This window comes from Chiloscyllium plagiosum, chromosome 1, assembly GCF_004010195.1.
Source record: "Chiloscyllium plagiosum isolate BGI_BamShark_2017 chromosome 1, ASM401019v2, whole genome shotgun sequence".
Taxonomy (NCBI): domain Eukaryota; kingdom Metazoa; phylum Chordata; class Chondrichthyes; order Orectolobiformes; family Hemiscylliidae; genus Chiloscyllium; species Chiloscyllium plagiosum.
The window spans coordinates 124,428,960-124,455,174 of record NC_057710.1 but is presented as its reverse complement, the minus strand read 5'-3'; the positions used below and the strand labels follow the sequence as shown (position 1 = coordinate 124,455,174).

The 26,215-nt window shown below is 40.3% G+C and overlaps 1 protein-coding gene across 3 annotated transcripts in view; it reads right to left on the bottom strand.

The window, feature by feature from the left end:
• The window catches only part of prkg2 (protein kinase cGMP-dependent 2), a 100,189-nt gene that overhangs the window by 37,813 nt on the left and 36,161 nt on the right, over window positions 1–26,215 (bottom strand). For all 3 annotated transcript variants that reach the window (XM_043696215.1, XM_043696205.1, XM_043696194.1), the window contains exons 7-12: window positions 25,378–25,455; window positions 18,025–18,119; window positions 16,407–16,475; window positions 15,287–15,385; window positions 8,487–8,634; window positions 3,436–3,572 (exon numbers count right to left, since the gene is read on the bottom strand). In XM_043696215.1, coding sequence (XP_043552150.1) covers window positions 3,436–3,572; window positions 8,487–8,634; window positions 15,287–15,385; window positions 16,407–16,475; window positions 18,025–18,119; window positions 25,378–25,455 — 626 coding nt within the window. The remainder of the gene's footprint in view (window positions 1–3,435; window positions 3,573–8,486; window positions 8,635–15,286; window positions 15,386–16,406; window positions 16,476–18,024; window positions 18,120–25,377; window positions 25,456–26,215) is intronic.

The window sequence follows — 26,215 nt, the reverse complement described above, 5'->3', positions numbered from 1 at the left end:
TAGGTTTAGGGTGAGAGGGGAAAGATATAAAAGAGACCTAAGGGGCAACTTTTTCATGCAGAGGGTGGTACGTGTATGGAATGAGCTGCCAGAGGAAGTGGTGGAGGCTGGTACAATTGCAACATTTAAGAGGCATTTGGATGGGTATATGAATAGGAAGGGTTTGGAGGGATATGGCCCGGGTGCTGGCAGGTGGGACTAGAATAGGTTGGGATATCTGGTCAGCATGGACAGGTTGGACCGAAGGGTCTCTTTCCATACTGTACATCTCTATGATTCTATGATTCCATGTGGTCGAAACACAGGCTTATGCAGCCTCAGTGGTGCAGTTCTGCTGTATTCTAGCCCTCTCACAATGAATGCTAAAATTGCATTTGCCTTCCTGAATGCCATTCAAAACCCACATTTTAACTTTAAGAAAATCCTGCACAAGGACTCCCAAGTCCCTTTGTGCTTCTGAAGTCTTTCCCCATACAAAAAATAGTCTACACTTCCATTCTTCCAACCAAAGTGCATAACCTCAGATTTTGCCACATTGTATTCTATCTGCCACTTCTTTGCCCACTCTCCTAACCTGTACCAGTCCTTCAGCAGTCTCCCTGCTTCCGCAACACTGCCCATCCCTCCACCTACCTTTGTGTCATCCACAAACTTAGCGACAATACCCTTAGTTACTTTGTAGAGATCGCTAATATATAATGTGAATAGTTGTGATCCCAACACTGACAGCTGCACATCTCCACAAGTCACTAGCTGCCATCCAGAAAAAGACCCCTTTATCCTCACTCTTTGCCTTCTGTCAGTCAGCCAATCCTCTCAGTTAGCTATACAACTTATTTGCAATGCAGGGTGGTACGAACATCATGGGTTCCATTCCTGGGAACATTGAGATTGCCCCACTTTGTTAACCTCACCCCTCTCCTGGGGGATGTTGATATTCCGGTTAAACTCACCATCAGTTATCTCTCTCTGTCATGAGACAATTGACTGGGACTATGGTGACATTCACTTCAGTTTTGCTGAAGAGCTGCTCATAGAAAATCTGCCAACTCATGCAGACAGATGTGCACCTTCAAAGTAGGGTAAGGACAGCACTGTCTGGAGAGTAAGAATGGCACTGTCAGCAGCTTTTATAATGATAATAGCCCTGAATATCCCTATAGTGACTTGGGGTAGCATGGTGGCTCAGTGGTTAGCACTGCTGCCACACAGCTCCAGGGACCTGGGTTTAATTCCAGCCTCAGGCGACTGTCTGTGTGGAGTTTGCACATTCTTCCCGTGTCTGCGTGGGTTTCCTCCGGGTGCTCTGATTTCCTCCCACAATCCAAAGATGTGCAGGTTAGGGAATGGCCATGCTAAATTGCCCATAGCGTTCAGGGATGTGTAGGTTAGGTGCATTAGTTAGGGGTTAAATGCAGGGGTATGGGTCTGGGTGAGTTATTCTTCGGAGGGTCGGTGTGGACTTCTTGGGCCAAAGGGCCTGTTTCCACACTTTCGGGACCCTATGATCTTGCAAGCTGAACAAATGATACCTGTAACAACCACTGGGGAGAATTCAAATGGCTTTACAAGGCATGGTCAAGGTGCTCTGGGCCTGAAGAGCTCAGCCTCAAACTGCACCATATCAGTCTGGACGGGTTGGCTGACACCGATCAGCAAGGGCACATACAGAGTGGCATTGGTGGGAGGACAAACACTACCATCTTGAGAAAGCACAGAGGCCTTATGCTCCAAGAGACAACCATCACTACCATGGGCACTCAGCAATCCACAGATAGACAGAGGGTTGGACTGACACCCGCTTAGCACTGATATCCACACCCATGATGGCAGCAGTCTGACCCTAGGTGGCACCAAACTGAGATTTCATGACTTCATTCAGAACTTTCAGTTCAGGACTGGATCTTGGCTGGAATTTTCCAAACCACCTATCAGGAAACTGGGGAACAAGGGAGGAAGAGAAGTGTTAAATATATGTGGGTGGCCTGATAGAGGGAGGTCATTGCATATGTGCCGTGCCTGCACCTAACCATTGCTGCTGGGATTTTCCCTGCAGAGGAAGAGGCATTAAATAGCCCATTCATCTTTGGACCATCTGAAGCTTTTAGGTGGCCAGTGACTAGTCATTTAATGCCCTCTTCTGGCTGTTGTTTTGATTGTATTAGAAATGATAGCACTTATGTCATATGGAAAGGCTTCCAGGTAAACCCTGATGGCTTTCTTTGGACATCAGGTGCCCAATGGGGCTCTCTGCATTATGGTATGTCACCAGTGATGATTATCATTAGGAATGGCGTGTAGTCCCAGCAGTGGCCACCCACGCCAATGGCAGTGCTGGGACTAGAGAGTTGTCAACCCTTTGGCTAGCCAACAACTCTGGGAGGTGGGACTTGCTCTTAGATAGGGACAGAATTCTCACCCTGAGTCATGTAATGGCCTAATGTCTTTAAAGGTAACTTGTTACTTCCAGCCGTGCAGCGGTGGGTTTGTTTAAGCCAGGGCATGTGGCCACTGCCTCTGTGTGAAATTCCCACCATTGAGTGGCTGCAGCTTGTGCTGCAATGAAAACAGAGACATTGCTCATGAAGCACTACCACCATTCCCATGTCCACAAGTGGCTATGTGTTGGGCAAGGACCCATCTACATCTTGCACCAAGATCTGTGGCATTGCATCAGTGACCTTTGGATCATGTACTGTGCCCTGTTGCACCATTTGCACTGTGCTACTGCTCAGGGACTCTTCCTCCAGCCTCTTCAGTATTTGTCAAAGGTCAATCATACACAGTGCCCAAACTATGTTTTGAGCCTTATTCATGTTTAATCCTACAGCATCATAAAATTACTCCCCTAACGTTGCCATAATTGCATTGCCTATTCCTTCTTTCAGTGCTCCAATCTGATCAAAGGCCTTATTATTTCGGAAAGGCAAGGCCCACAAAGGAAATAATTAATTTATGCACAGTTGAAGAAACAACACATCAGTTTTTGGTTGCGAACCATAAATTGTTGTTCCCTGTCATTCCCACTGAGAAACAGGAATGACTCCGCTGACACTATTTTAAATTACCTGTCAAAATTAAAACAGCATTTCTGTTCAAATTATAATAAAATGACTCTCGATACCGTCTCTCAATCAAATTAATAACATGGAAAGAAACTACTGCTTTAGGATGTCAGCATGTTATCAAAATATGTTTTTAACTAAATGTTAATAGTGATCCCAGCAGAGGAGAGATCGACTCAGCATCTGGCTCTGACATATCTTTGCAGAAATAAGGAAATAGTTGTCAATTACTATTCAAACAACATGCTGGTAAAAGGTAAAACAGCCTAAGAGATGCAAATTCAAACTAAATTTTTCACATACATTACTGTCAACTCAGCAATAGAATTGTTGAGTCTTCCTGTAACCATTTTCCAGAAAAAAAACCTACCTCACAATAAATGGAGAGCAAGCCTCTTCTAGAATTTTCTTCTCTGAATGTATGTGCTCCTGTTGTCTTGTGTCAACTATGTACTTTTTCTTAATGCATTTCACAGCAAAGGTCACATCTTCATTCTTCATTTTTACCTACAAAAAACAGCAGCTAATTGCTGAGAGTTACATTCTTAAATATTTATTTTACAAGGCAATGAAGTATTCATTAGATACACTGGTCAGGTTCAATAAAAGGAAGGAGGTACATTCTGTTACACTATTGTTCTTCCAGTGAAAATGAACATTTATGTTGAGCTGTGTTTTTGTCACTATTTGTTCAAAGTAATTTTAAATCTTATGATTTTCAAGAGCATTAATGAAAGCTCAAGCATAAAGAATGCTTAATATGAATTTAACAATCAAAGAGTAAAGCAAATTTATAAGAAATAAACAGGAAAGAAGGAATGGAAGCTTCTGACCACCCAATAGTGAAGGTTGGGGCCATCAGCTCAGTCATCATGATATTTACAAACTCAGTTTCACTGTAAATACCTTCTCGGGATTCCAGGGATTTCTGCTTTTTGTTGACCTGAACTGCCTCATAATTTATGCATTTTATCTTCGATCTCTCCAAAGTTCAGCCAAGCAAACATTTTGCGAAATAAGACGAGATCTTAATCACTTGATTAATTTTATAGCAAAGTGAACATTGGGGACAATCATTGAGGCAGGATTCAACTAACTCATTCCATAAAAGAGTAATAGTTGACCAACGCTTTTGCAATGATTTTTCAAAACTTTAAGGATTGATTTATACACTGTGATCTGCAGTGTATAACCATAACCCTTTGCATGACATTTCAAAATAAATAAATTACCATTTGTGCTTACACCTTACAAGTCACCCAACTTAGAGATGTACCCATGCCCCTCATCATTTTGTAAACCTCTATAAGGTCACTCCTCAGCCTCCGATGCTCCAGGAAAAACAGCCCCAGCATCTCTCTATAGCTCAAATCCTCCAACCCTGGCAACATCCTTGTAAATCTTTTCTGAACCCTTTCAAGTTTCACAACTCTACTTGATTAAGGAAATGAAAGAGTTTTGCCACTGCTGGGTGGGGGTGCGGGAGGGTTGGGGGGGGCTGATAAAATGGCATGGGTTGGCATGGGGCTGACTTTTCAATGACTTCCTAATATTGACCAATTTTACAAGGTCCAAACAAAGGGTCAGATCCTAGGTACATAAGTAATTAAGGTCACAGAGATTACCAATATGGTCATAGAGCCAGCCAATTATGAAATGTTTTTGTATCTTTCTGATTTTACCAAGGGCACACAGGATGCACAGAAAATGACTCTCACTTTCTCAAACAAGTTGAAATCTGGAAGACAGCTGAGTTGTGAAGGGAAATGGCAGTGCTTTCATAAAGCTGTGTAAGGCTGAGCCCTCAAGAACAGAAGCTGTCAAATTTGGAGAGATTGCAGAAAGTGGTGGCCATTTGAGATTAGACCATAAGATCAAAAGACATAGCAGCAGAAATAAGCTCATCCACTCCGCTCTGCCATTCAATCAGATCCATGGCAAACCTGATAATCCTTAGCTTCATTTTCCTGCCTTTTCCCCATAACCCTTGTTATCGGGGCGGCACAGTGGCACAGTGGTTTGCACTGCTGCCTCACAGTGCCAGAGACCCGGGTTCAATACCCGCCTCAGGCGACTGACTGTGTGGAGCTTGCACATTCTCCCCGTGTCTGCGTGGGTTTCCTCCGGGTGCTCCGGTTTCCTCCCACAGTCCAAAGATGTGCAGCTGAGGTGAATTGGCCATGCTAAATTGCCCGTAGTGTTAGGTAAGGGGTAAATGTAGGGGTATGGGTGGGTTGGTGTGGACTTGTTGGGCCGAAGGGCCTGTTTCCACACTGTAATGTAATCTAATCTAATCCTTATTGATTAAAAATCTATCTCAGCCTTTAAGATACATAATGACCAGTTTCTACAGTCCTCTGTGATAAAGAATTCTACAGGTTCACTATCCTCTGAGATAAGAAATTCCTCCTCATCTCTGTCTTAAATGTGTGAGCCCTCATTCTGAGATCTTGCCATCTGGTCCAAATTCTCACACAAGGAGAAACAACCTTTCCATATCTACACTGTCAAATTCTCCCAGAATCTTATGTGTTTCAATAATGTTGATTTGTCATGGGCCCAATCTACTCAATCTGCCCTTAATAAGACAGTCCCTGTACATATATAACTTGATTGAACTGTCTCCAGTGCCAGTATATCTCTTCTTATATAAGGGCCCCAAACTGTTTGCACATTCTCCCCATGTCTGCGTGGCTTTCCCCCGGGTGCTCCGGTTTCCTCCCACAGTCCAAAGATATGCAGGTTAGGTGAATTGGCCATAATGTTCGGGGATGTGTAGGTTAGGTGCATTAGTTAGGGAAAATGTGAAGTAATTGGGTAGGGGAATGGATGTGTTACTCTTTGGAGGGTCGGTGCGGATTTGTTGGGCCAAATGGCCTGTTCCCACACTGTAGGAATTCTTTAACAATTCTCTTTCAAATAAAGGTCAACATTTCATTTGTCTTCCCTATTACTCACAGAAGTTGGATGCTTGTTTTTTGTAATTCATGGTTAAGGATTCCCAAATCCCTCTATTCCATAGCTTTCTGCAGTCTTTCTCATTTAAGCAATATTTCAACTCTTCTAGTCTTCCTTCCAAAGTGCATAGTCTCACATTTTCCCAAATTATCAACCATCTGCCAAGTTATTTCCCACTCACTTAACCTGATCATGTCCCTCTGCAGACTCTTAGTGTCATCCTCATTATTTGCATTCCCATCTATTTGTGTCATCTGCAAACTTGGCTATACTTTGAGATATGCTAATGAAGGTGTTTCTCAAATCCACAGTAGCCACTGGAAACGCATCACAGTGGAGGTCTCTTCTCATCACAGTGGAGGTGGTTGGATCCGTGTTAGGCAAGGAAATCAAGGGAATGTGGAATTCAAATGGCAGACAGATTAACCATTGTTTTATTTAACAGTGATTGGTCTGTTTCTGCTCCTAGTTTGTATGTTCATTTGCTTGTATGAGCTTCGCACAATGCTAGAACAAGAACTGATGCCAATAGGAAGTGACAAATACACAGTGACTGTAGCCTATAATGTGACATTTGCCCTCTTCTTTATGGCCTGTGACTTATTCCAACAATTTTCTTTTGGAGATTTATTATGTGCCATTTCTCAATCAGTGACCTATAAAGGAGGTCACAGATGCCTTGTGTCATTGGGCTGACAAATATATCAGGTTCACAACATTTCAGAGCAGTCAGGCAGAAAAAGGGCAGTTAACTTTGGGACAACCTTGGCTATCAAGGCTCTGTCATGTGGGAATCCTTCTACCTTCTTACAGCCACAAGGATTGCCATTTAATGCCCACTAAAAGACCTCAGCCCCCTGCCACTTTTATCGACCCAGCACTGGGTGGGATCTTGCCATGCAGGGATCATGACAACAAAACCTGTGCCAGCTGTCTTTGGCCTCCCATGGGTCCCTTGTTTCCTTGTTTAAAGGGCTTCAACGCCTGTTTGACTGTCCCAGCATTGAGAAGGGGATATTCCACTGACAGTCATTCCACTTACCTTGCTGTTCACCCCCTTACACCTCCACTTTTCCTCATAAGAATCCTTTCCTTACAATTACAAGGGGCAGCATGATGGGTCAGTGGTTACCACTGCTGCCTCACAGCACCAGGGTCCCAGGTTCAATTCCAGCCTCGGGTGACTGTCTGTGTGGAGTTTGCATGTTCTCCCCGTGGGTGCTCCGGTTTCCTCACACAGTCCGAAGATGTGCAGATTAGGTGGATTGGCCATGCTAAATTGCCCATAGTGTTAGGTACACTAGTCAGAGGGAAATGGGTCTGGGTGGGTTACTCCTCAGAGGGTTGATGTGGACTTATTGGGCTGAAGGGCCTGTTTCCACTCTGTAGGGAATCTAATCTAATTATTTTTTTCATTACAGCTTGAAATAATTATAACAAGGCACTTTAGCTTAATACAATATTTAAGCCTTTTTTAGTTTCTCAGCCTAGAATTTCACTTTAAATCTGAACATTTCATCCATTCATTAAAGAAAATAATTTCCATCTAGTGCCCGATGTAGACTGCTATATCTCAGAATTACGATTCAGAATTCTCTCCTTGCAGCTTCACTATGATTCTGCTTGGTTTTCGCCAGTTTCTTTGACATTTTTCATTGATTCTCGGTGATTTTGCAGACAGCCTTAATGCTGACATGGCCCTACAGTTGTGTGCCACGGACACCATTTTAGGAAGTTGAGGACTTGTAGGCACTACCAGGCTTAATTTCACCTCATAGAAATGTTAACCAGATGTAGATTATATCCATCCATGTGTAATTCTATAGAAATAGTCTTAGGGCTTTATAATCAACTGGCCAAACCATACTTTGAGAAATGTATTCACTTTGAACGTTACTTCTTGAAAGACATGTATGCTTTGTAAATGAAGAGAAAGCGCAGTAACTGCCTAAGTAAGTGAGCATTAAGTGAAAGTTAGAGAAGTTTAAATGTTTCAATGGAAGTTATATTTATTAGGTGACATTGTCAATAAACTTTGATTATTACTGCAAATGAAGCAAGTAATATAAACAATAAACAAACCTACGATTTTTATTTTTTTTTTAAATCAGTGTTGGAACTAACTGACATGCATCTTGCTTGCTATAAGACCAAGCTGAATTTCTAAGATTGGGAGATGAAGCCAGTTGTAAGCAAAACTTAAATAAAGCACCATCACTGGAATAGTAATAAAAATCAATGTGGCTGACGCTGAGTTTCAACCACAGAACAAAATGGCTGTAGTATATAATCAGTCCATTTTGCAATGTATCAGATTTTCTATTCTATTCTCATTCATACTAAAGAAAATTGGGCCAAGTGTACATTGAACCGTCAATTCACAAATACCAATATCACCCCTGTATATTTCTGGTAATCAAAAATGTGCAATATCATATTTTCTACAGGAGGAAATCTTCTTACCAGCTCAACTCTCCCAAATCCACCTACTCCCAAGGTAGTGATGATCTCAAGGTTCCTGAAAGGGGATGTTGATGAAAATGTGGCAACTTTCTCCTTCAACCGAATCATCTCCAAAGAGATTTCTGCCCCTTGTACATGCGTGGATATTCTACATGGAACCAGATATTTACGTTATGTGAACTGACGCCAAAACCCTCATAACATTTTAAAGAAAAAGTGAAAGAACAGATCAAAAGGTGGAGGGATTGCAAGGAAGATTGCTGAACAAACAGATACAGGTTTGTGTTCTAAGCATTTAAATTCATACAGCAGTCTGAATAAAGTTTCTCAGCTATAAGTAGAAATTTCTATTAGGTACATGGCATACAACATGAGCAGGAGTAGGGCAGGACTGGGAGTTAAAAATTCCCAATTCCAAAATATTCAGTGTGCACAATGTTAAGTGAAAATGAGAGTTGGCAGTACTAATTAAAGATTTCATTCTGGCATTTGACTATAACAGAAGCTTGATAGGGAAAAGTTGAATCTGTTTGGTTAAAGTTTACATTTAAGAACAAGGTGAGATTTTTACTCCACTGAGCTCAATATAAATCACAGTATGATGAAAAGAATACAGATGAAAGGAAACACAGATAAATTCAAGAAAAGCAAAATCACATGTATCATAGTTATTTTAATTATCCAGTGATATATTGGAATAAAAGGAACGTTCCTGGCAAATAAAGGAAGTAGTCTTCATAGAACTGGTTTTCATAGAACATTGGTGCCAGTACAGCATTCCTACTCATTTCGGAAGATAGTGAAAAACCAGTTAAACCAAAGAACCTGTTATGGTAGTAAGCTTCTTAAGGCCATGCCATGACAATAACTTAATACCTAGTTTTGCAAGATATACGATTAAGCCATGGAAAGAGTGTGAAAAGGCTAGACCATCAGTTATCTATTATACTCTGTCTGTTATTAATCATCTAAGTCAATAAAAAGAGACACTGAGCATGGATTATAACAGATGTGTGGTGCTGAAAAAACACAGCAGGTCATGCACCATCCAAGGAGCAGGAGAATCAATGTTTCAGGCAGGAGCCCTTCATCGTGATTCCTGATCTCAACTCTGATCTCCAGCATCTGCAGTCCTCACTTTCTCCATGGATTAGAAGAGACAGTTCAACCAATACTGCTTGTTTAATGCTTTTTAAATCGTAATATGCTGTATATATGGAAGACCAGATTAAAATACCATTCGTTTTGAGTCAGTTGAATTATCTCAATAAGTTCTGAGTCAATAAAGGAGACTTAGAATTTCAGACCTATTATTAGGTATCTTTGTTTCACATAGGGTTGGGAGAATGCCTATTAATGAGAGAATCATGTATATATAATAAGTGGTGCTACATGTCTTTTTCACATTCCAACCTTCTGTCTGTTTTAATTCTAACTGGAGCTGGTAAATCCCTGGATGCAGATCCTACTAGAAGTTTCAACTATTTCATCTCCAGTTCCTTCACTTCCTGTGAAAATACATGAGATCTCTGCTCAGCTGCATCACTCTAGTAATCTGTTGCTGAGATAAATTGCTCAACACACAGGGAAATGGGAATATATACCTACACAGTACACCTTTATGATATAATACAACAGATTCTCAATGTACAATACACTGTGATGTTTTATAACTGAATTTTGAGATGCTTAGAAAACTGCAGAAATCTACTGGAGCATGGTCTCTTTCTTATGGCAGTGCTAAATTACTACAGTGACATTCTGATTAGTTTTGGAAACTAAACTGTGTCCCATAATTAATGTTTGGAAAGTAAAGAGCAGGATGCAAAGAATTTGCACAATAAAACAACAGTAACAGAGTACCTATGATCTCTTTTGGCAAATGGAATTGGTATACAATACACAAAATGAGTATGTTTTAAAGAGGGAACTTCAAATAAACATATCATATGCTTCAATCAAACTATAGATATCACGCTTGACCTTTAAGACACATGAACAAGCTGACTTTATACTAGAAATGTGCACACTGTGACTGTTTGATTTTTGTTGTCAGGTTTTAGAAGGATTTACGTCAATGCTTAAATGCCTTGGGAACACAATCACAATAATAGATGTTCAAAGCTGTCACTGCGTCAATTGACAATCATTTACTCTTCAGGCCAATTATCTGTAATTACCTGTAAAATATTACCTTGCACTAGTCATAATGTCCAATGTTGCATTTAACAAAAAGTTATGCAAAGAAGCTCCACCCTAGTGTCAGTGGGTACGTACACCTGTCACTGTGGAACTCAATGTACAGATCAGGTTTGATCTTTCATCTATCATGAGGTGGCTAATCTCAGCCATAGGTAGGTAGAAGAACACAATGCACTCCTTTGGCAAAAGAGAAGGAAACCCAACAAATACCAACACTCACACATCTACAGATTCTCTAGCTGCTGCAACTTCAGGTTGCATTTATATAGCTGATTTCAAATAATAAAATATTCCAAAGCACTTCACAAGAAGTTTCCCAAACAAACTATGACACCGAGCTACATGAGGATACAATAGGTCACGTAATATTTAAGGAATATTTTAAAAGATAACAGAGGAAAAAGAGGAGGGCATTGAACAGGGGATTCGAGTGTTTAGGACTCAGATTGTTGACAAGTTTGCCATCCATTGTGGACCAAATTAGAGCCAGGAATGTGCAACAGACCAAAGTTCAAACATTGGAGAATTGTAAGAAATAAAAACAGGAAATGTTGGAGAAACAGCAGGTCTGACAGCATCGGAGCAGAGAGAAATATAGCTAATATTGCACATCCAATGGTTATTCTTCACAACTGGGATTGTAAGGCTGAAGGAGGCAACAAACACCAATAGGAAGAAGACCATGGCAGACCTTTGAGAGCAAGGATGAGAATTTTAAAACAGGACTGGTGCTGAGAAGGGGGCATTGCAAATCAGCAATCACAGGGGTAACAGTGGATAATGGTTAAGGGTTTTAACAACATATGATCTGAGATGGGAGTGCGGACACAGGATGTTATGAACATAGAAGTAGGTCCTAATGATGATAGAGAATATTTAGGCTAGAATTCAACTCAGGAGCAATTAGCAAGCCAAGCTTGAAAACAGTCTGCTCCAGCCTCTGTGGCCAGGGAGGAGGATGGAGTTGTTGGTTTTGCTGTGAATTGTTATGTGCATGAAACTGGACCAGGAGCACATGCAGATGTACATTGTCCCTGACCAGTGGTTGCATCAAAAGAATTGAACCATGGTTCATGTATTTTTGATGTTGCTTTTATTAAAGTTATTCACCCTGAACAGACAACCAGATCAACAAGAATCCTAAGGGCTGAGATCAAGTCTTGCCAAATTATAATGTTTTTAAATAATACTGAGCCCAAACATCGAGGAACTTTACAATCTATGCCATAACAAAGCAAAAGTCAATTATTATTCACTGCTTCCTTCCTTCTCTTCTTTCCTCCTTCACTCAATCATTTCCTCCCTCACTCAATCATTTCCTCCCTCACTCAGAGGCTTCCTCCTTTCTTTGACTTGATTGGTTAACCCCTCCATCACCTGACCCTTGCCTCCTTCTCTTATTAAATCAATGCTTCCCTCCCTCATTCGATCTATGCCTTACTCTCCCACCAGATCATTACCTTCTTCCCTCACCTGATCGCGATCTTCCTCTCCTGCTGAAAACTGCTTCCTCTCCTCCTTCAACCGATTGCTGTCTTCTACCCTTTCATGGTCACTTGCCCGCCACTTTCCGATCACTATTTGTTTCTCCTGATTGCTGCCTCCCTCTTTTTCCCAAGTGCTCCTTCCCCAAAAATCTGTCTCCCCTCAGCTTCTAATCACAACTTCCCATTCTCATCCAGTCATTAACATCCTCTTGCCAATTTACCTGAGGGCGATTGTTAATGACGCAATAGCAACATAATTTAAAGCAACTGAATATTCCTGATAAACCACTTGGCAGTGTTAGCAGCTGCTTGCATTTTGCCACTCTGCTATAATTGAGATGCAAAATTTTATATCAAACTTGCATTTCCTGCTCAGTATTCGACCCAGACCAGTTTGAACCAAACTGAGCTAATTTGAGCCACATTTTTAGATGAATATTTCTATCCATGACAAGGTTAGGCTTGGATATATACTTGCTGGAGATCAGAGCTGAAAATGTGTTGCTGGAAAAGCGCAGCAGGTCAGGCAGCATCCAAGGAGCAGGAGAATCGACGTTTCGGGCATGAGCCCTTCTTCAGGAATGAGGAAAGTGTGCCAAGCAGGCTAAGATAAAAGGTAGGGAGGGGGGACTTGGGGGAAGGGCGTTGGAAATGCGATAGGTGGAAGGAGATTAAGGTGAGGGTCATAGGCCGGAGTGGGGGAGGGGGCGGAAAGGTCCTGCAATCTTCTTCCTGACCTCTCCGCCCCCACCCCCACTCCAGCCAATCACCCTCACCTTAACCTCCTTCCGCCTGTCGCATTTCCAACGCCCCTCCCCCAAGTCCCTCCTCCCTACCTTTTATCTTAGCCCGCTTGGTACACTTTCCTCATTCCTGAAGAAAGGCTTATGCCCGAAATGTCGATTTTCCTATATACATGTTCCACTCAGCATTATTTGAAATCTCTTAAAAACAAATTCAATTATACAATTGCAACATAATTATGTCCCGCTCAAATCAAATCCAAGCCTAAAACTTTTTATTTTGGGGGTGGGGGGTGGGGGTGAGGGTCGTGTTAAGGCATGGGAAATTGGACCAATTCACCACACAATCTTCTGTCCCTTTCTAGTCATGAGTTGATTACGGGGATTTTGAAATAGCTTAAAAGCAAAGTTCAACTGAAGGTATCAAATTGAAGAGAGAAAACTAAGGAAAATAATTCCTAGCAAAAAGATTTAGAGAAAAAGAAAGTACAGTATGACATTTCTTATGTATTCCAGAATATAAGTGACTTCACAGGCTGTAAATACAGTGTCCTATAATTTTTTGATATTTTTCTTTCGGGACTAAAATGGGAAAAGAACTGTGTTAAAAACCAAGGATTGTTGGAAAATAAGCAGCAAATGACCTGACACTCATTGTGAGCACTATTTACACAGCTGATTATTTAAGCTGTAATTGAGGTATAGTTTGCAGATGAGCTAGTGTTAGGCAGTATATACAAATAGTAATTCAGCCAGTAACAATTAACTGATTGGTCTGTGGACTGGTGATCAATTATTGTTCACAAAGCCCTTCTTACTGGCAACAACTATGCGATTGGCTCTCAGGGAGCTGAATTGCTTACGGCTGTCAACGTGACAGTGAAAAGCCATCTGGTCTTCACCAGCCCAGGAGTTCTCTCTGTTCTCTAAATAAAACAATTTATTTTTCCTTCAGCACTTGCCATGGGCTGTAGCTTTTAATTAATAAGTCAAATCTCTGCTCTAAGTATGAACCAGCCACTTTGTGACTCCTGCAAGCCAGTGAAAGCAGGGAAGGGAGACCGAGAAGCAGTGTTCTGATCAACCAAAGGACCATCTCAGCAGATCCTGTGCACAGAGGCCACTTAACTACTTTCCCAGTTTTCTCTCCATTTATAACACTTTTTTTTATTTCCTGCCTGTGTTTGTTTATTTATATGTGACTGAGTGTAAGGGCAGAATTTATAAAGAGGATAAGAATTTTAACTAGTTGAGTTATACCCTGGTGATTCATAATAGTTTGCCTGTAATTAAACTCTAATTACTTATAATTCTTGTTAAGTATAGAAACCTGGTCCAATCTTTATGCCAATCTGGGTCTAAAAGATAGATGAATTAGGGAATTTAGCGTATTTTAAAAAATTTTTAACTTACTTGGCGACCCCAGGAATAGTAGGGCTTGATTTCCATTGGGCTACCACAGTGAGGCAATATAAGGACAATGTTCTATTTTATGAAAAGTGTAATTGACTTAAAATGACATAATAAATGTTATACTCATGTGCTGCTATCATAAATATTTCTTTCCACAACCAGGATTTTACTTGAGCTGTGAATGCTCCACTACATAATTCCAATGTAGGTAAAGGCGCCAATCTCATACCCTCATTAGAAAGAGATGACTTGTAGTGAGTTTAACCTGAGGGTCACTATGCCTCAGGTGAGGTTGAGAAGGCAGGGCCTTCGTGGCAACCCTCAGCCACTGCAGGAGTTGAACCTGTGTTGTTGGTATCAATCTATCTTGCGAGCCAGCCATTCAGCAACTGAACTAATCAACCCCAAAGTGTAAAGAGCGCTGGCAGCATTGAGCACAGCTTGAAAGAACAACAAGAGTGGGACAGTCGCTCAATGGTTAGCACTGCTGCCTCACATCACCATGAACCTAGGTACAATTCCACCTTTGGGTGACACAAACTTCCTGTAATGATACAGTGACAGAGCAGAAGCAGCTTCTAAAACATTTGTCCCATGATTTATACCATAACAATTCATGCCAACATGATTCGAAGATGCCGGTGTTGGACTGGGGTGTACAAAGTTAAAAATCACACAACACCAGGTTATAGTCCAACAGATTTAATTGGAAGCACACTAGCTTTTGGAGCGACGCTCCTTCATCAGGTGATTGACCTGATGAAGGAGCGTCGCTCCGAAAGCTAGTGTGCTTCCAATTAAACATGTCAACATATTTATCTTCTTTAGAAGGCCATGCTTATCAATAAAAATACATGACTTACCAGTCCTAAATATTTAAAATACTGAAACAGTGTTAAATAATCGTAGTTCTTCTTTGCTACTGAAAATGTTATTGAGGCTAATAATAACTCACCTGGCATGTCTTTTCTCATCATCTCTAGTCAACTCTGCTACGTAACCCTGAAGGTAGTTCTGGAGTTCATCAAATGTTCCGACCGTTTGATTGAATGTTCTGTAGCATGTAACAAGACAAATGATAGAAATCACAAGTGATCCCATTGATCTGAACCTACTAGAGCAAGTCAGAAATGCTGATTAACAAAAAATACAAGATCTCCAATATGTTTGACAGATTCTGTTGGAACAACCAGAGTCAAAAACAGGGGACATTCAGAGTGCATACATTTAGAATAACATGTAGACATGTGATTTAAAAACATTTGTAAAGTAACACTGGTACTTCCTTTCTTAAAGGAAGGTATTAAATTCAATTATCTCACAGAATCACACATCGAAGAAGGCCATTCTTCTGTCACCCCTTATTTCAAAGACTGTGTAACCCACAAATACAAGTGTCACATTCTCAACACTCTGAAAGAATTATCATTGACAGATGCACTAAAAACATTACCCACTTATATCAAAATGTGGCACAAAATGTCTTCACTCTGGATATTCCTTAAAGCTTGTTATTTTTACATCATTCAGAAAAAAAGTGACAATGCTCCAAAAACAAAATAAACAGCATTTCATACTAAAAACTTAAGTCAATAAAGCTAAGTACATTTCTAATTTTATATATGCTCAATGAAATTAATGATAGCTACAAGTCTTGTAGGAAAGTTTGCAATTCTCAAGGAACCCTCATGAACCAAGCATTTTAAGCGCAATTGTTTATTTGTTGTATTGTGTGCATCGTACTTTCAAAGTATTTGTCATTACTTGGAACAATCACTCCTTTGTGCTAATTTTTGCAACATTTTATTACCAGGTATCATAATTCATTTAGTTTCAGTTCATGTTAAGAAAGATGTTTTCAAAATTAAGACACTGGCATCATTGGCAAGGTCAGCCTTAATTGCCCATATCCTGCTGGCCTTTGAGGAGGTGATGGTGAGACAACTTTTAGAAATGCTGTGGCCTTTGTTGCAAAGGTGCTGCCACTTACAACTAACATGCTGAATGGGTTTTCACTAAAGTTGCAATCTTTCAACTGAAAAAGACCTTAGTTTATGGATATCTGTAACACTTACTCTCTATCTATCACAAGGCATTCCACATTGTTTTCATCAGCAATTATATTAGCTGACCTCACATCATCACTGAGAAAAAAAAATCAAAAACATTTTAGTAACACATCAAACACTGCTTTGCAATACATTGCAATCTAGCATCCTGGCAATTTAACTCTTGTGTCTTCAAACAGAATAATATATGCACAGGGCAAAGCTTTCTCACACACATACAGACTTTCTTAGGTGGTTCAGATTGTCAACTTGTTTAACTAGGTTTTCTATTCTCTGGGATGAGTAAATCCTTCAGGTAGCTCTCCATAGAAAAGGTGAATGTACGTGTGAATTAATGTGGGTAAGTCTGTCAATCAGACTCCCAGCAGGATTATAAGCCTAAACTGAGGAAGGGGTGACAGAAGTTCCCATATTTTCTGAGGCACATTTCCAGTGAATGTAGCTCCCTGATGAGAATGCAGAATCTGTGGATTTACACATTTGGGAAGATGCTGATAAACACTTTGAGATCTGCAACATGGGAGCTGTGACATACATTTTGAGCCTTTTCAGTCCCTTTCTGTCCTAGTCCACGTGTAATATGGTGGTGGTTGGCCCAAAAGAAAGGTATCTCTATCTTGGACAGGGTCCAATTTGAACTGAGTAAGAGATTTATGAACTCAACCACTGATCCAGGAGTAAGGCCAAGGGGATTTCATCTCTCAGATCTCATTTAAATACCAGTCTGGATTGAAAGTGGCAGATAATCAGAGGCTGCTCAGCAAAACCAGGTTAAGTGTTGGGATCAGCAATCAGAGCAGTCTCTCAATCAAGGCTAGGAGAAGCAAGTCAACATGTAGGAATACAAAGCTTTCTGCCTTAAGCCCTGAGAGTGAACATAGATCCGCACAGAAAGTAAAAAGAAAATTGCCCAATGTCCATTTGGAAAAATGATGTCACAGTCCCTTACTATGGCCAATGCCATTACTATTTGCTCAGTCAAGCAAGAGTGTGGGCTATTTCATTTACCCACATGTCTGGTTTCTCCCAGTCAGGTAAAAATAATATCATTTTACAACAGGGAGACTAACTGAGGCTAGCTGCAAACATTACAACAATATCAGAAACACTGCTGGTACAAATGCTACCCATAGGGTTACTTGAATGTGGACCATTTGTTTTTTTTTCTTTCTGAATAGCTCAAACAAACAAACAGGTTTGTGACAAAATTACTCTAGTATCCAACGTTTTAATAACTACTTCACAACAAATATTTTAGAATTCAATTTTGCACCACAGTGGAAAACTGATGTCACAGAAATCCATCAATTGCAGAGAGTTTTTTTTTATCCTTCTATTGAGTTAAATGGAAATTAGGCAATTTTCACAAATAACAGCTGTGTACCTGGCTGGAAAACTAATCTAGTGAGAAAGTTAATCTCACTAAAACATATTATAGATGATCTATGAGTTGCTGCTTGAATATTGGCATTGAACAACTGTCAGACTATACACCTTACAATTCATCTTCCAAAACTGTAATAACAGTGTCTGTCATTAATGTGCCAGGCATTTCAGGATAGCAAGTCCTCTCTTTTTCTCAAAAATGGTTGCTGAGTTAAGACATTCTTTTCAGTAGTCAAACCTGATTAGAGCTTTTTCTCCAAAGTAATCCCCTCTCTGAAGGACTTTGATCAGCTGAGGCTCTATATGGTATTCAGTGCTCTGTGTGACTTTCACCTAAAACCAAAGAGAACACTGTTAGAGATTTAGAAAAATCATGGAACAGACATCATTCACAGAACCAACAATTAATAGCTTTTCAAAAACTTTGAGGGTAATTTTAACATCTAAAGGAGGACGAAAATAAGCAGGAAACCCAACCCCAATCCATCTTCAATCAACCCAATTCTGGATATAATGGAGGTGGGTCAAGGGTCAATTAATTTTACTTATACTAGTAAGGAGGCTACAAGCCTCCATATCAACTCAAGTTACATAAAATCAACCATTATCCACGTAAGTGGCCAACCATTATCCACGTAAGCACTGCTTCATTAAATCCATGCATTAGTACTCACAGAATGTGTACAGTGATGATCAGTTGGTTCTACATATTGTCAGAACTGGAAAACTGCCAAAGGTACTTACAACATGAAACTATGGGACATGGAATTGTTTTCTTCCCTAGAGGTCAATTATTCACTAAAATGCTGTTTGGCGACAGAGTGATTGAAATGGTTGAGCTTAAGAGAATTGGTAATAATTTCAGGTAAGCAAATTGTATTCTTCTGATCAATATGTAATATTTGGTAGTTATTGTTAATCAGGTTTTGTAACTCCACTGAGTTGGTTGTCCCACATTCTGTTTTAAGTTACCCACCCTTTTAATACATCATCTCAATTATCTTTATTGTTTCAACTAATATCAGCAAAGTGTCAATTTTGTCAAATTTTATCGAAGGTTTCTCGAAGAGAAACCTAGGATCTCAAATCATCCCAAACTCAACTCAATATGTACCATGCCCTGTGGCATTCCTTTCATTCAATGCTAACCTGATTCTCCCACTCACCGAGGTGGAAGTATCCATCACTGCTGTGATAACCTGGGATCCCTGGCCTGGGCACCATTTTTAAATGGTCACTATAGCCTGGTCAAGCACTGCTAGTCTGGAGCCAACAGAACACACAGATCTCTCTGATTTTAAATATTTCCCATTTTCTCATCATTAATAAAAAAATCTGTTTTCTATTTTCCTACCAATATGGATAACATCAGACTTGTCCAGACTGTGTTCCAATATGCCATAAGCTATTTACCATTCACTCAATATGTCTATGTCATTTGAAGCCTCCTTCATCCTTCTCATTGCTTACCCTCCCACTAACTATATATCATCAGCAAAGCACCATAGAATACTTCTATGCACGTGTCCTAAAAATGTTATAATTCTAGATAACAAAGTAACAATGAAGCTGAAACTTCCTGTGACCAAGAAAGGAAGCTACTTAATCCACTATTGGTTTCAGAGTGTTCTATAAGCAATAGCAGCATCAACCTGCCAAATTAAATCCTATGCAGACATGGCAATTGGCAATCTTTACTCAGTACCTTATCTTAATGTGGGGCACAGAGTTCCTTTGTTGTACTATCAAGGTACCCTTTTTGTACTCAGGGAGCTAATAGATCAAAACAATTGGGTGTGCATGGTCTGAACAGAGTAACACCAAGGGTAGTAGCAGCTTTATAAACAGACAAATTCTGTTTAGACAATAAAAGCTTTGGTCTCTTCTTTCAAAAATGTGATTTGTTATGTTGGTGATTTATTAAAAATAATAGACTTTAGCATGTGGACGGTACAATGTGCACACATATGTAATCAGATTAAATGTGATGTGACTAAAGAAAATGAACCAATTGAAAGGGTACAGTGTGGGAGATGTAATGCGTTTAAAACATCAATTTGTTAGCACTTGGAGCTACTGTTGAATTATCTATAAAGAAAACCTAATGTAGAGAGCAACATTTGCTGAGCATTGACCAAACCTACCCACAAGTCAAACTGAAATAAATCACTCAACCCACCAACAAATTTCAGACAGCGAGAAATCTAGATTTTAGAAAATGTTTAACTCATGGAAACCACAGAACACATGACATTTTATAGATTCTTACCACGATTAAATGGTTTAATAAATATATGCTATCAAATGGGTTTTCTTGGACTGGGTATTTGTTTCTACTTGCTTCCATCATCAGTGAGTTGAGCTCAAAATGCCAACTTACTCATGCCTTAAACAGTTTCTTACGCCAATGCCTGAATAGTTGTTACTGAATGTGTCCCCACTAACCATGGCTATTCATTGGCTGGAGATGGATGGGATTTTTTGTCCTTTACTCAAGCAGAAGTCCTGCCTCAATAAACTGTTCGGACAGCAGCTTATTGGTTCCTGGAGCACTGGGGCAGCAACAGTCAGATCTGGGACCAGAAGCAGCATCCAGTTTCTAAATCCCGAGTCTACGAATTGGGGAGGTGCATGGTCAGGCGAGTGCTTGAGTGTGATGTGTGTCTTGATGTGAAGCCTTGGGGGAGGGAGCACATAGAGGACAAGGAAGGACAGACCTGGCTGGCTGGGAGCTGAAGATGCTGGGAGTTGTAGGACACGTTCCATTTTTATTCCATTTAACATGCACTCCTTCTCCTCCACACAGCCTCCAAATTCTGCCACTTCTGGGCTCCAATTGCTGCCTGGGTTAATTTGCCACCCAAGGTCTTTTATTTGCCCCAGAACATTACAAACTGGTCAGTGAGGGTGGTGGGTGAAGGAGAGCAATAAGAAATCCATTTGGTGAAGTGTATGGTCCATCTCCATCTAAAGACCTGGGAGATCGTTAAATTCACTGTGTTAAATGGGATGGATTCCAAACAGATCTAACAACCTAAGGCTGCTAATTCATGAGACACTAGATCATCATCATCAGCAGAATTGTACTCAAACATAATGTGCAAACTCATATTCCTCACTCAACCATTGCCAGTAAACTAGGGTATCAATTTAGAATCAATGGGAAATGCAGAAGGGCAGGTCAGGAGCAGCACAAGGTAGATGTAAAAAATGAGGTGCCAACCTAGTGAAGCTCCCAAATAGGACTACTTACATGTCAAACAGCATAGGCAGCAAGTGCTGGACAGTTTTATAACCAATCATTCAGTGTTAAACTCTGTAGCTCTGTCATTTTCAATCATAAATGGTGTTGGACAATTTAACAACTCAATGAAGGAGCAGGGTCCACAAACATTCCCAATTTCAATGTTGGGGATTCCAGTACATCAGTGCAAAGAGTAAGGCTGAAACACTTCCAAAACCTTCAGCCATAAGTGTTGACTAGATGAGCCATCTTAGCCTCCTCCAGAGGTCCCCAGGTCACAGTTATCAGTTTTTGACCAATTTGATTCAGCCAATGTGAAACCAAAAGATGGCTGAAGACACTGGACAGATTATGCACTTTGGCGATATTCCAGCACTAGTACTGAAGCTGCGTGTTCCAGAATATGCCACATCTCTAACCAAACTGTTCCAGAACAACTTCAACACTACAATATGAAACATTGCCCAGGTACATCCTGTTTATAAAAGCATAATAAAACAAAATTAGCCAACTACAGCCCCATCAGTCTACTTTCAATCATTTGCAAAGTGACAGAAGCTGTCTTGAATAGTGCTATCATTGCAACTCTTGCTTAATAATAACTAGCAGGTTGATTTCAAACTGGGTTTTGTCCAGTCATTTAACTCCTCACCTCATTGCTGCCTTAATTCAAACATGGACAAAGAAGCTGAATTGCAGAGATGTGGGGAAACTGATTGCCTTGAAATCGAGACTATGTTGGAAATAATGGGGTATCAGGGAACCCTAGCAAAACTGGAATCAATGGAAATCAGGAAAAAAAACTCTCCACTAGTTGGAGTCATAGCTAGCACAAAAGAGGTGCTTGTGGTTGTTGGAGGTCTCTTATCTCAACTCCAGGGCATCATTACAAGAGCTCCTCAGGATAGTGTCTTAGGCCCAAACACCTCCAGCTACTTCATCAATTACTTCCCTTCATCATAAGGTCATAAGTGGGGATGTTTGCTGATTATTGCACAATTTTTAGCACAATTTTCAATTTCTCAGATACTGTAGTAGTCCGTGCCCAAATACAATAAGACCTGGATAATATCCAGGTTTGGACTAAAAAGTGGCAAATAACATTCACACCCAAGTGCAAGACAATGACCACCTCTAACAAGACAGAATCTAACCACATCCCCTTAATATGTAAAGGTATTGCCATCATTGAATCCACCATTATCAACATCCTGGAGTTGCAAGAAACAGAACTGAACTAGTGATATAAATACAGGGGTGCACAGAGTAGGTGAGAGATATGAATCTTGCAATAAGTGACTCACCTCCTGACTCCCCAAAACATATCCACATCTGCAAGGTACAAGTGATGAAATATTCTCCAACAAAACTCAAGAAGCTTGAAACCATTCAGGACCATACTGTCCACTTGACTGGCACCACCTCTACAAATATTCAGTTCTTCCATCAATGATGCTCAGTAGCAGCAGTGTCTACCACTTGCGAGATGCACTGCAAACATTCACTAAGGTGCTTTAAAAAGCACCTTTCAAACCCACAACCATTTTTACCTAGAAAGACCAAGGCATGGGAACACCACTGGCAAGACGTCTTCCAAGCAACTCATATCCTAATGTGGAAATATATCGCTGTTCCTTCAATGCTATTGGGTCAAAATCCTGAGTTTCCCTCCTTAACAGAATTTTAGGTGTACCTACGCCTAATGGCAATTCAAGAAGGCAGCTCACGACCACCTTCTTAAAGTCAATAAGGAATAGATAATAAATGCTGGCCTGAATCGAAGAGTGTGGTGCTGGAAAAGCACAACTGGTCAGGCAGCATCTGAGGAACAGGAGAAGTGATGTTTTAAGCATAAGCTCTTCATCAGGAATGGGGGATGGCCCAAGGGGGCTGAGAGATAAATGGGAGGGGATTGGGGCTGGGGGTGAAGGTGATAGGTCAGAGAAGAAGGTGGAGCAAATAGGTAGGAAGGAAGATGGACAGGTAGTACAGTTCAAGAGGGCTGTGCCGAGTTGGAAGATTGGATCTGGCATTAGATCAAGGGAGGGGAAATGAGGAAACAGGTGAAATCCACATTGATCCCGTGTGGTTGGAGGGTCCCTAAGCAGAAAATGAGGTATTCTTCCTCCAGGCGCCGGGTGGTAAGGGGTTGGCGGTGGAGGAGGCCCAGGATCTACATGTCCCTGGTGGAGTGGGAGGGGGAGTTAAGGTGTTCAGTCATCGGACGGTGGGGTTGTTTAGTCCGTGTGTCCTGGAGATGTTCTCTGAAACATTCTGCAAGAGAGCGTCCTGTATCCCCAACGGACACAGTAGATGATGTGTTTGGAAGTACAGGTAAATATCTGTCGGATATACAAGGATCCTTTGGGGCCATGGAGGAAGTAAGGGGGGAGGTGTGGGCGCAGGTTTTGCATTTCTTGCAATGGCAAGGGAAGGTGCCATATGTTTTTGGCGGGTTGGTGGGGTGCGTGGACCTAACAAGGGATTCTTGGAGGGAATGGTCTTTACGGAATGCAGATGGGCTGGGGAGGGAAATATATTTCTGGTGGTGGAGTCTGTATGTAGGTGGTAGAAATAGCGGAGGATAATGCAATGTATCTGGAGGTTGGCGGGGTGGAAGGTGAGGACCAGGGGGGTTCAGTCCTTGTTGCGGTTGGAGGGGTGGGGGCTGAGGGCAGAGGTGCGGGAAGTGGATGAGATGTGCTGGAGAGAATCATTGACCATGTGGGAGGGGAAATTTCAGTCTTTGAAGAAGGAGGCCATCTGGTATTTAACCAGATGCTGGCCCTCGCAGTGACACCCATATCCCAGGGATGAATAACAAGAAACAGAGATGTAGCACAATTTTCTAAATAGAGCATTAGATTTCTCTTATATTTTGAAATTTACTTTATTTTAAAAGTTATTTTATTTACTACTGTAACAATGCATAATATCTCAACTTTCAGATTATAACTCTTTAAAACGTGTTTTCTGATAGGGAAAACACTGCAGAATCTAACTTGAGTTTTAACACTATTTCCTATGGAAATTAACTTTTCACTTAAAGACATTTGATGGAATGTCTTCAGGAATATAGCCACAACGTTAATTGAGGATTTCTAATTCATGGTTACAGTGCATGTCTGTACCTATGGAGCCACCCACTCAGTTGAGGTGGTAAAAAATCAGAGCAGGATCATATTATATCAAACATCTTCAGGTTCTTTAAAATATGAAAGACATTAACATATAAATGCAAGTTGTTGTTTTGAGGCCAAGTTGTAAAGGCTAGAAAAATGTTTCAAATTGATTATGACTTTAAACCAACCCATTAAAAATAAAATATTTTGACATAATTTGATGATAGTGGCTTTTTCAATCAAAATAAAATTCAGCAGTGGAAAATAAAATGCTTAAAGAGCTGTTTTAACTGAAAGAAAAGAAGTGCTATAAATGCGCAGGATACTACTCAGTATCAGAAAAATAAAGCTGAATTAATACTTCAGGGAGGTGCCTTTATCAGAAAACTTGTTTCAGAGAATGTACAACTCAGTAGAGGAATATTGAATATTTTGTACCCTTTACACCCGAGACTGACAACTTAATAAATTGTGATTTACAATCTTGCACATTAAACTGATCCATCTATCTATGAAATATTTAATATCTTTTTCCTTCCTGCCTTTAAGAAAATCATCTGAAACTCATTGATTTTTGAAACTCCGACCAACATGCACACAGGAGAGCAATAATCTGAGAATTTCAGACTACTAGATGTATTGTCTGACTAGTACTGGATTGAGGACAATGCACTTGTAAATGTGGGTTTTGCCTCCAGCAATGTTAATGCTATTCCTTTTAAATTAAAAAAAAAGGTGTGGACAGCATTTGCTTTTAAGGATCCAACAGATGTTTACCCCAGCTGACCATTATATATAATTATTACATTCATGCACATTTAAGTATCTGGGCTAGTGTTAGTGTATTCAGTCTCAGTAGAAGAGCATGTTTCAGATAGAATGTCATGCTTCAAGTGATTCGAGTTAAGATGGAGTATGCAGGCCTTATACCTTCACATAACATGCTATGACACATAGATGATTATATCACAAGCATATCTCTTAAAGGTATACTGTATCTCTTAAAAGTAGCCATGATGTAAAGATGCTTGTGTTGAACTGGAGTGGTTAAAGTCAGAAGTTACATGACACCAAGTTATGGTTCAACTGGTTTATTTAAAACCACAAGCTTTCGGAGTGCTGCTCTTTTGTCAGGTGAAGCTTTAAAAAATACTGACATACATAATACAACAGGAATAAGACTTAGGTTCCGACTGAATGTATCTACTAAGATTGTAAATCTTACCTTTCCATTCGCCAAGATGAAGAAGGTACTACCCTCTTCACCTTCCCGGATAATGTAATCTCCTTTATCATAGTATTCCTGTGAGAAAATAAAATCTTTTGTTTCTTATTCCATATCTGCCATACTTTCAATGTTCAAGATGGTTTGTATTACCTGGGTCTGAAAAGATTAAGGTCTGGGGATGTTTGAATAGCACCGCCCATAATGATGATAATGAAAATACATGCCAAAGAAACTTGGATAATGCTTCATCTTAGCTTTAGCAGAGTAAGGTATGATCTATAAAGCTGTGCATTGTTCCTTAATATGTTAAAAAAAATTGTTACTGTTTTAGCTGAATGGAAGCCCAGTAATACATTCAAAAGTAGACTAACTGCCATGCAACATGAACGTGAAACCGCATTGTTTGACCTACTGGTAAATGTTGTTCCAGGTCCTATACCACCAAGTTAGCATCATAATTTATTTATTTATGTGATTTTTTAAAAAAATTATTTTATTTATTTATTTGATTTATCATAGAAGCGAGGACATGCGTGCAACCCTTCAGTAAGCCACTTAATACTACAACTTATTGCTGGTGATATGGAGTCTTGGCATTCTCTCCCATGGTTTTCTGGTCACTGTACAAATGCTGGATACCAACTGTCCAGCAGGACCATGAACACTTGAGTTCTGTAATTCCTAATCCTGGCACAGCATAACTGGGCCTCAGTTGCTTACTGGGGACAGATCTGCAAAAGCTCACAAAATCTAGGATACGTAAGTACCTTTCTGAATCTCTTTAAGATTAATCTTAAGAGAATCTTCCACCATTTTCATAAAGTTTCATTTGCCA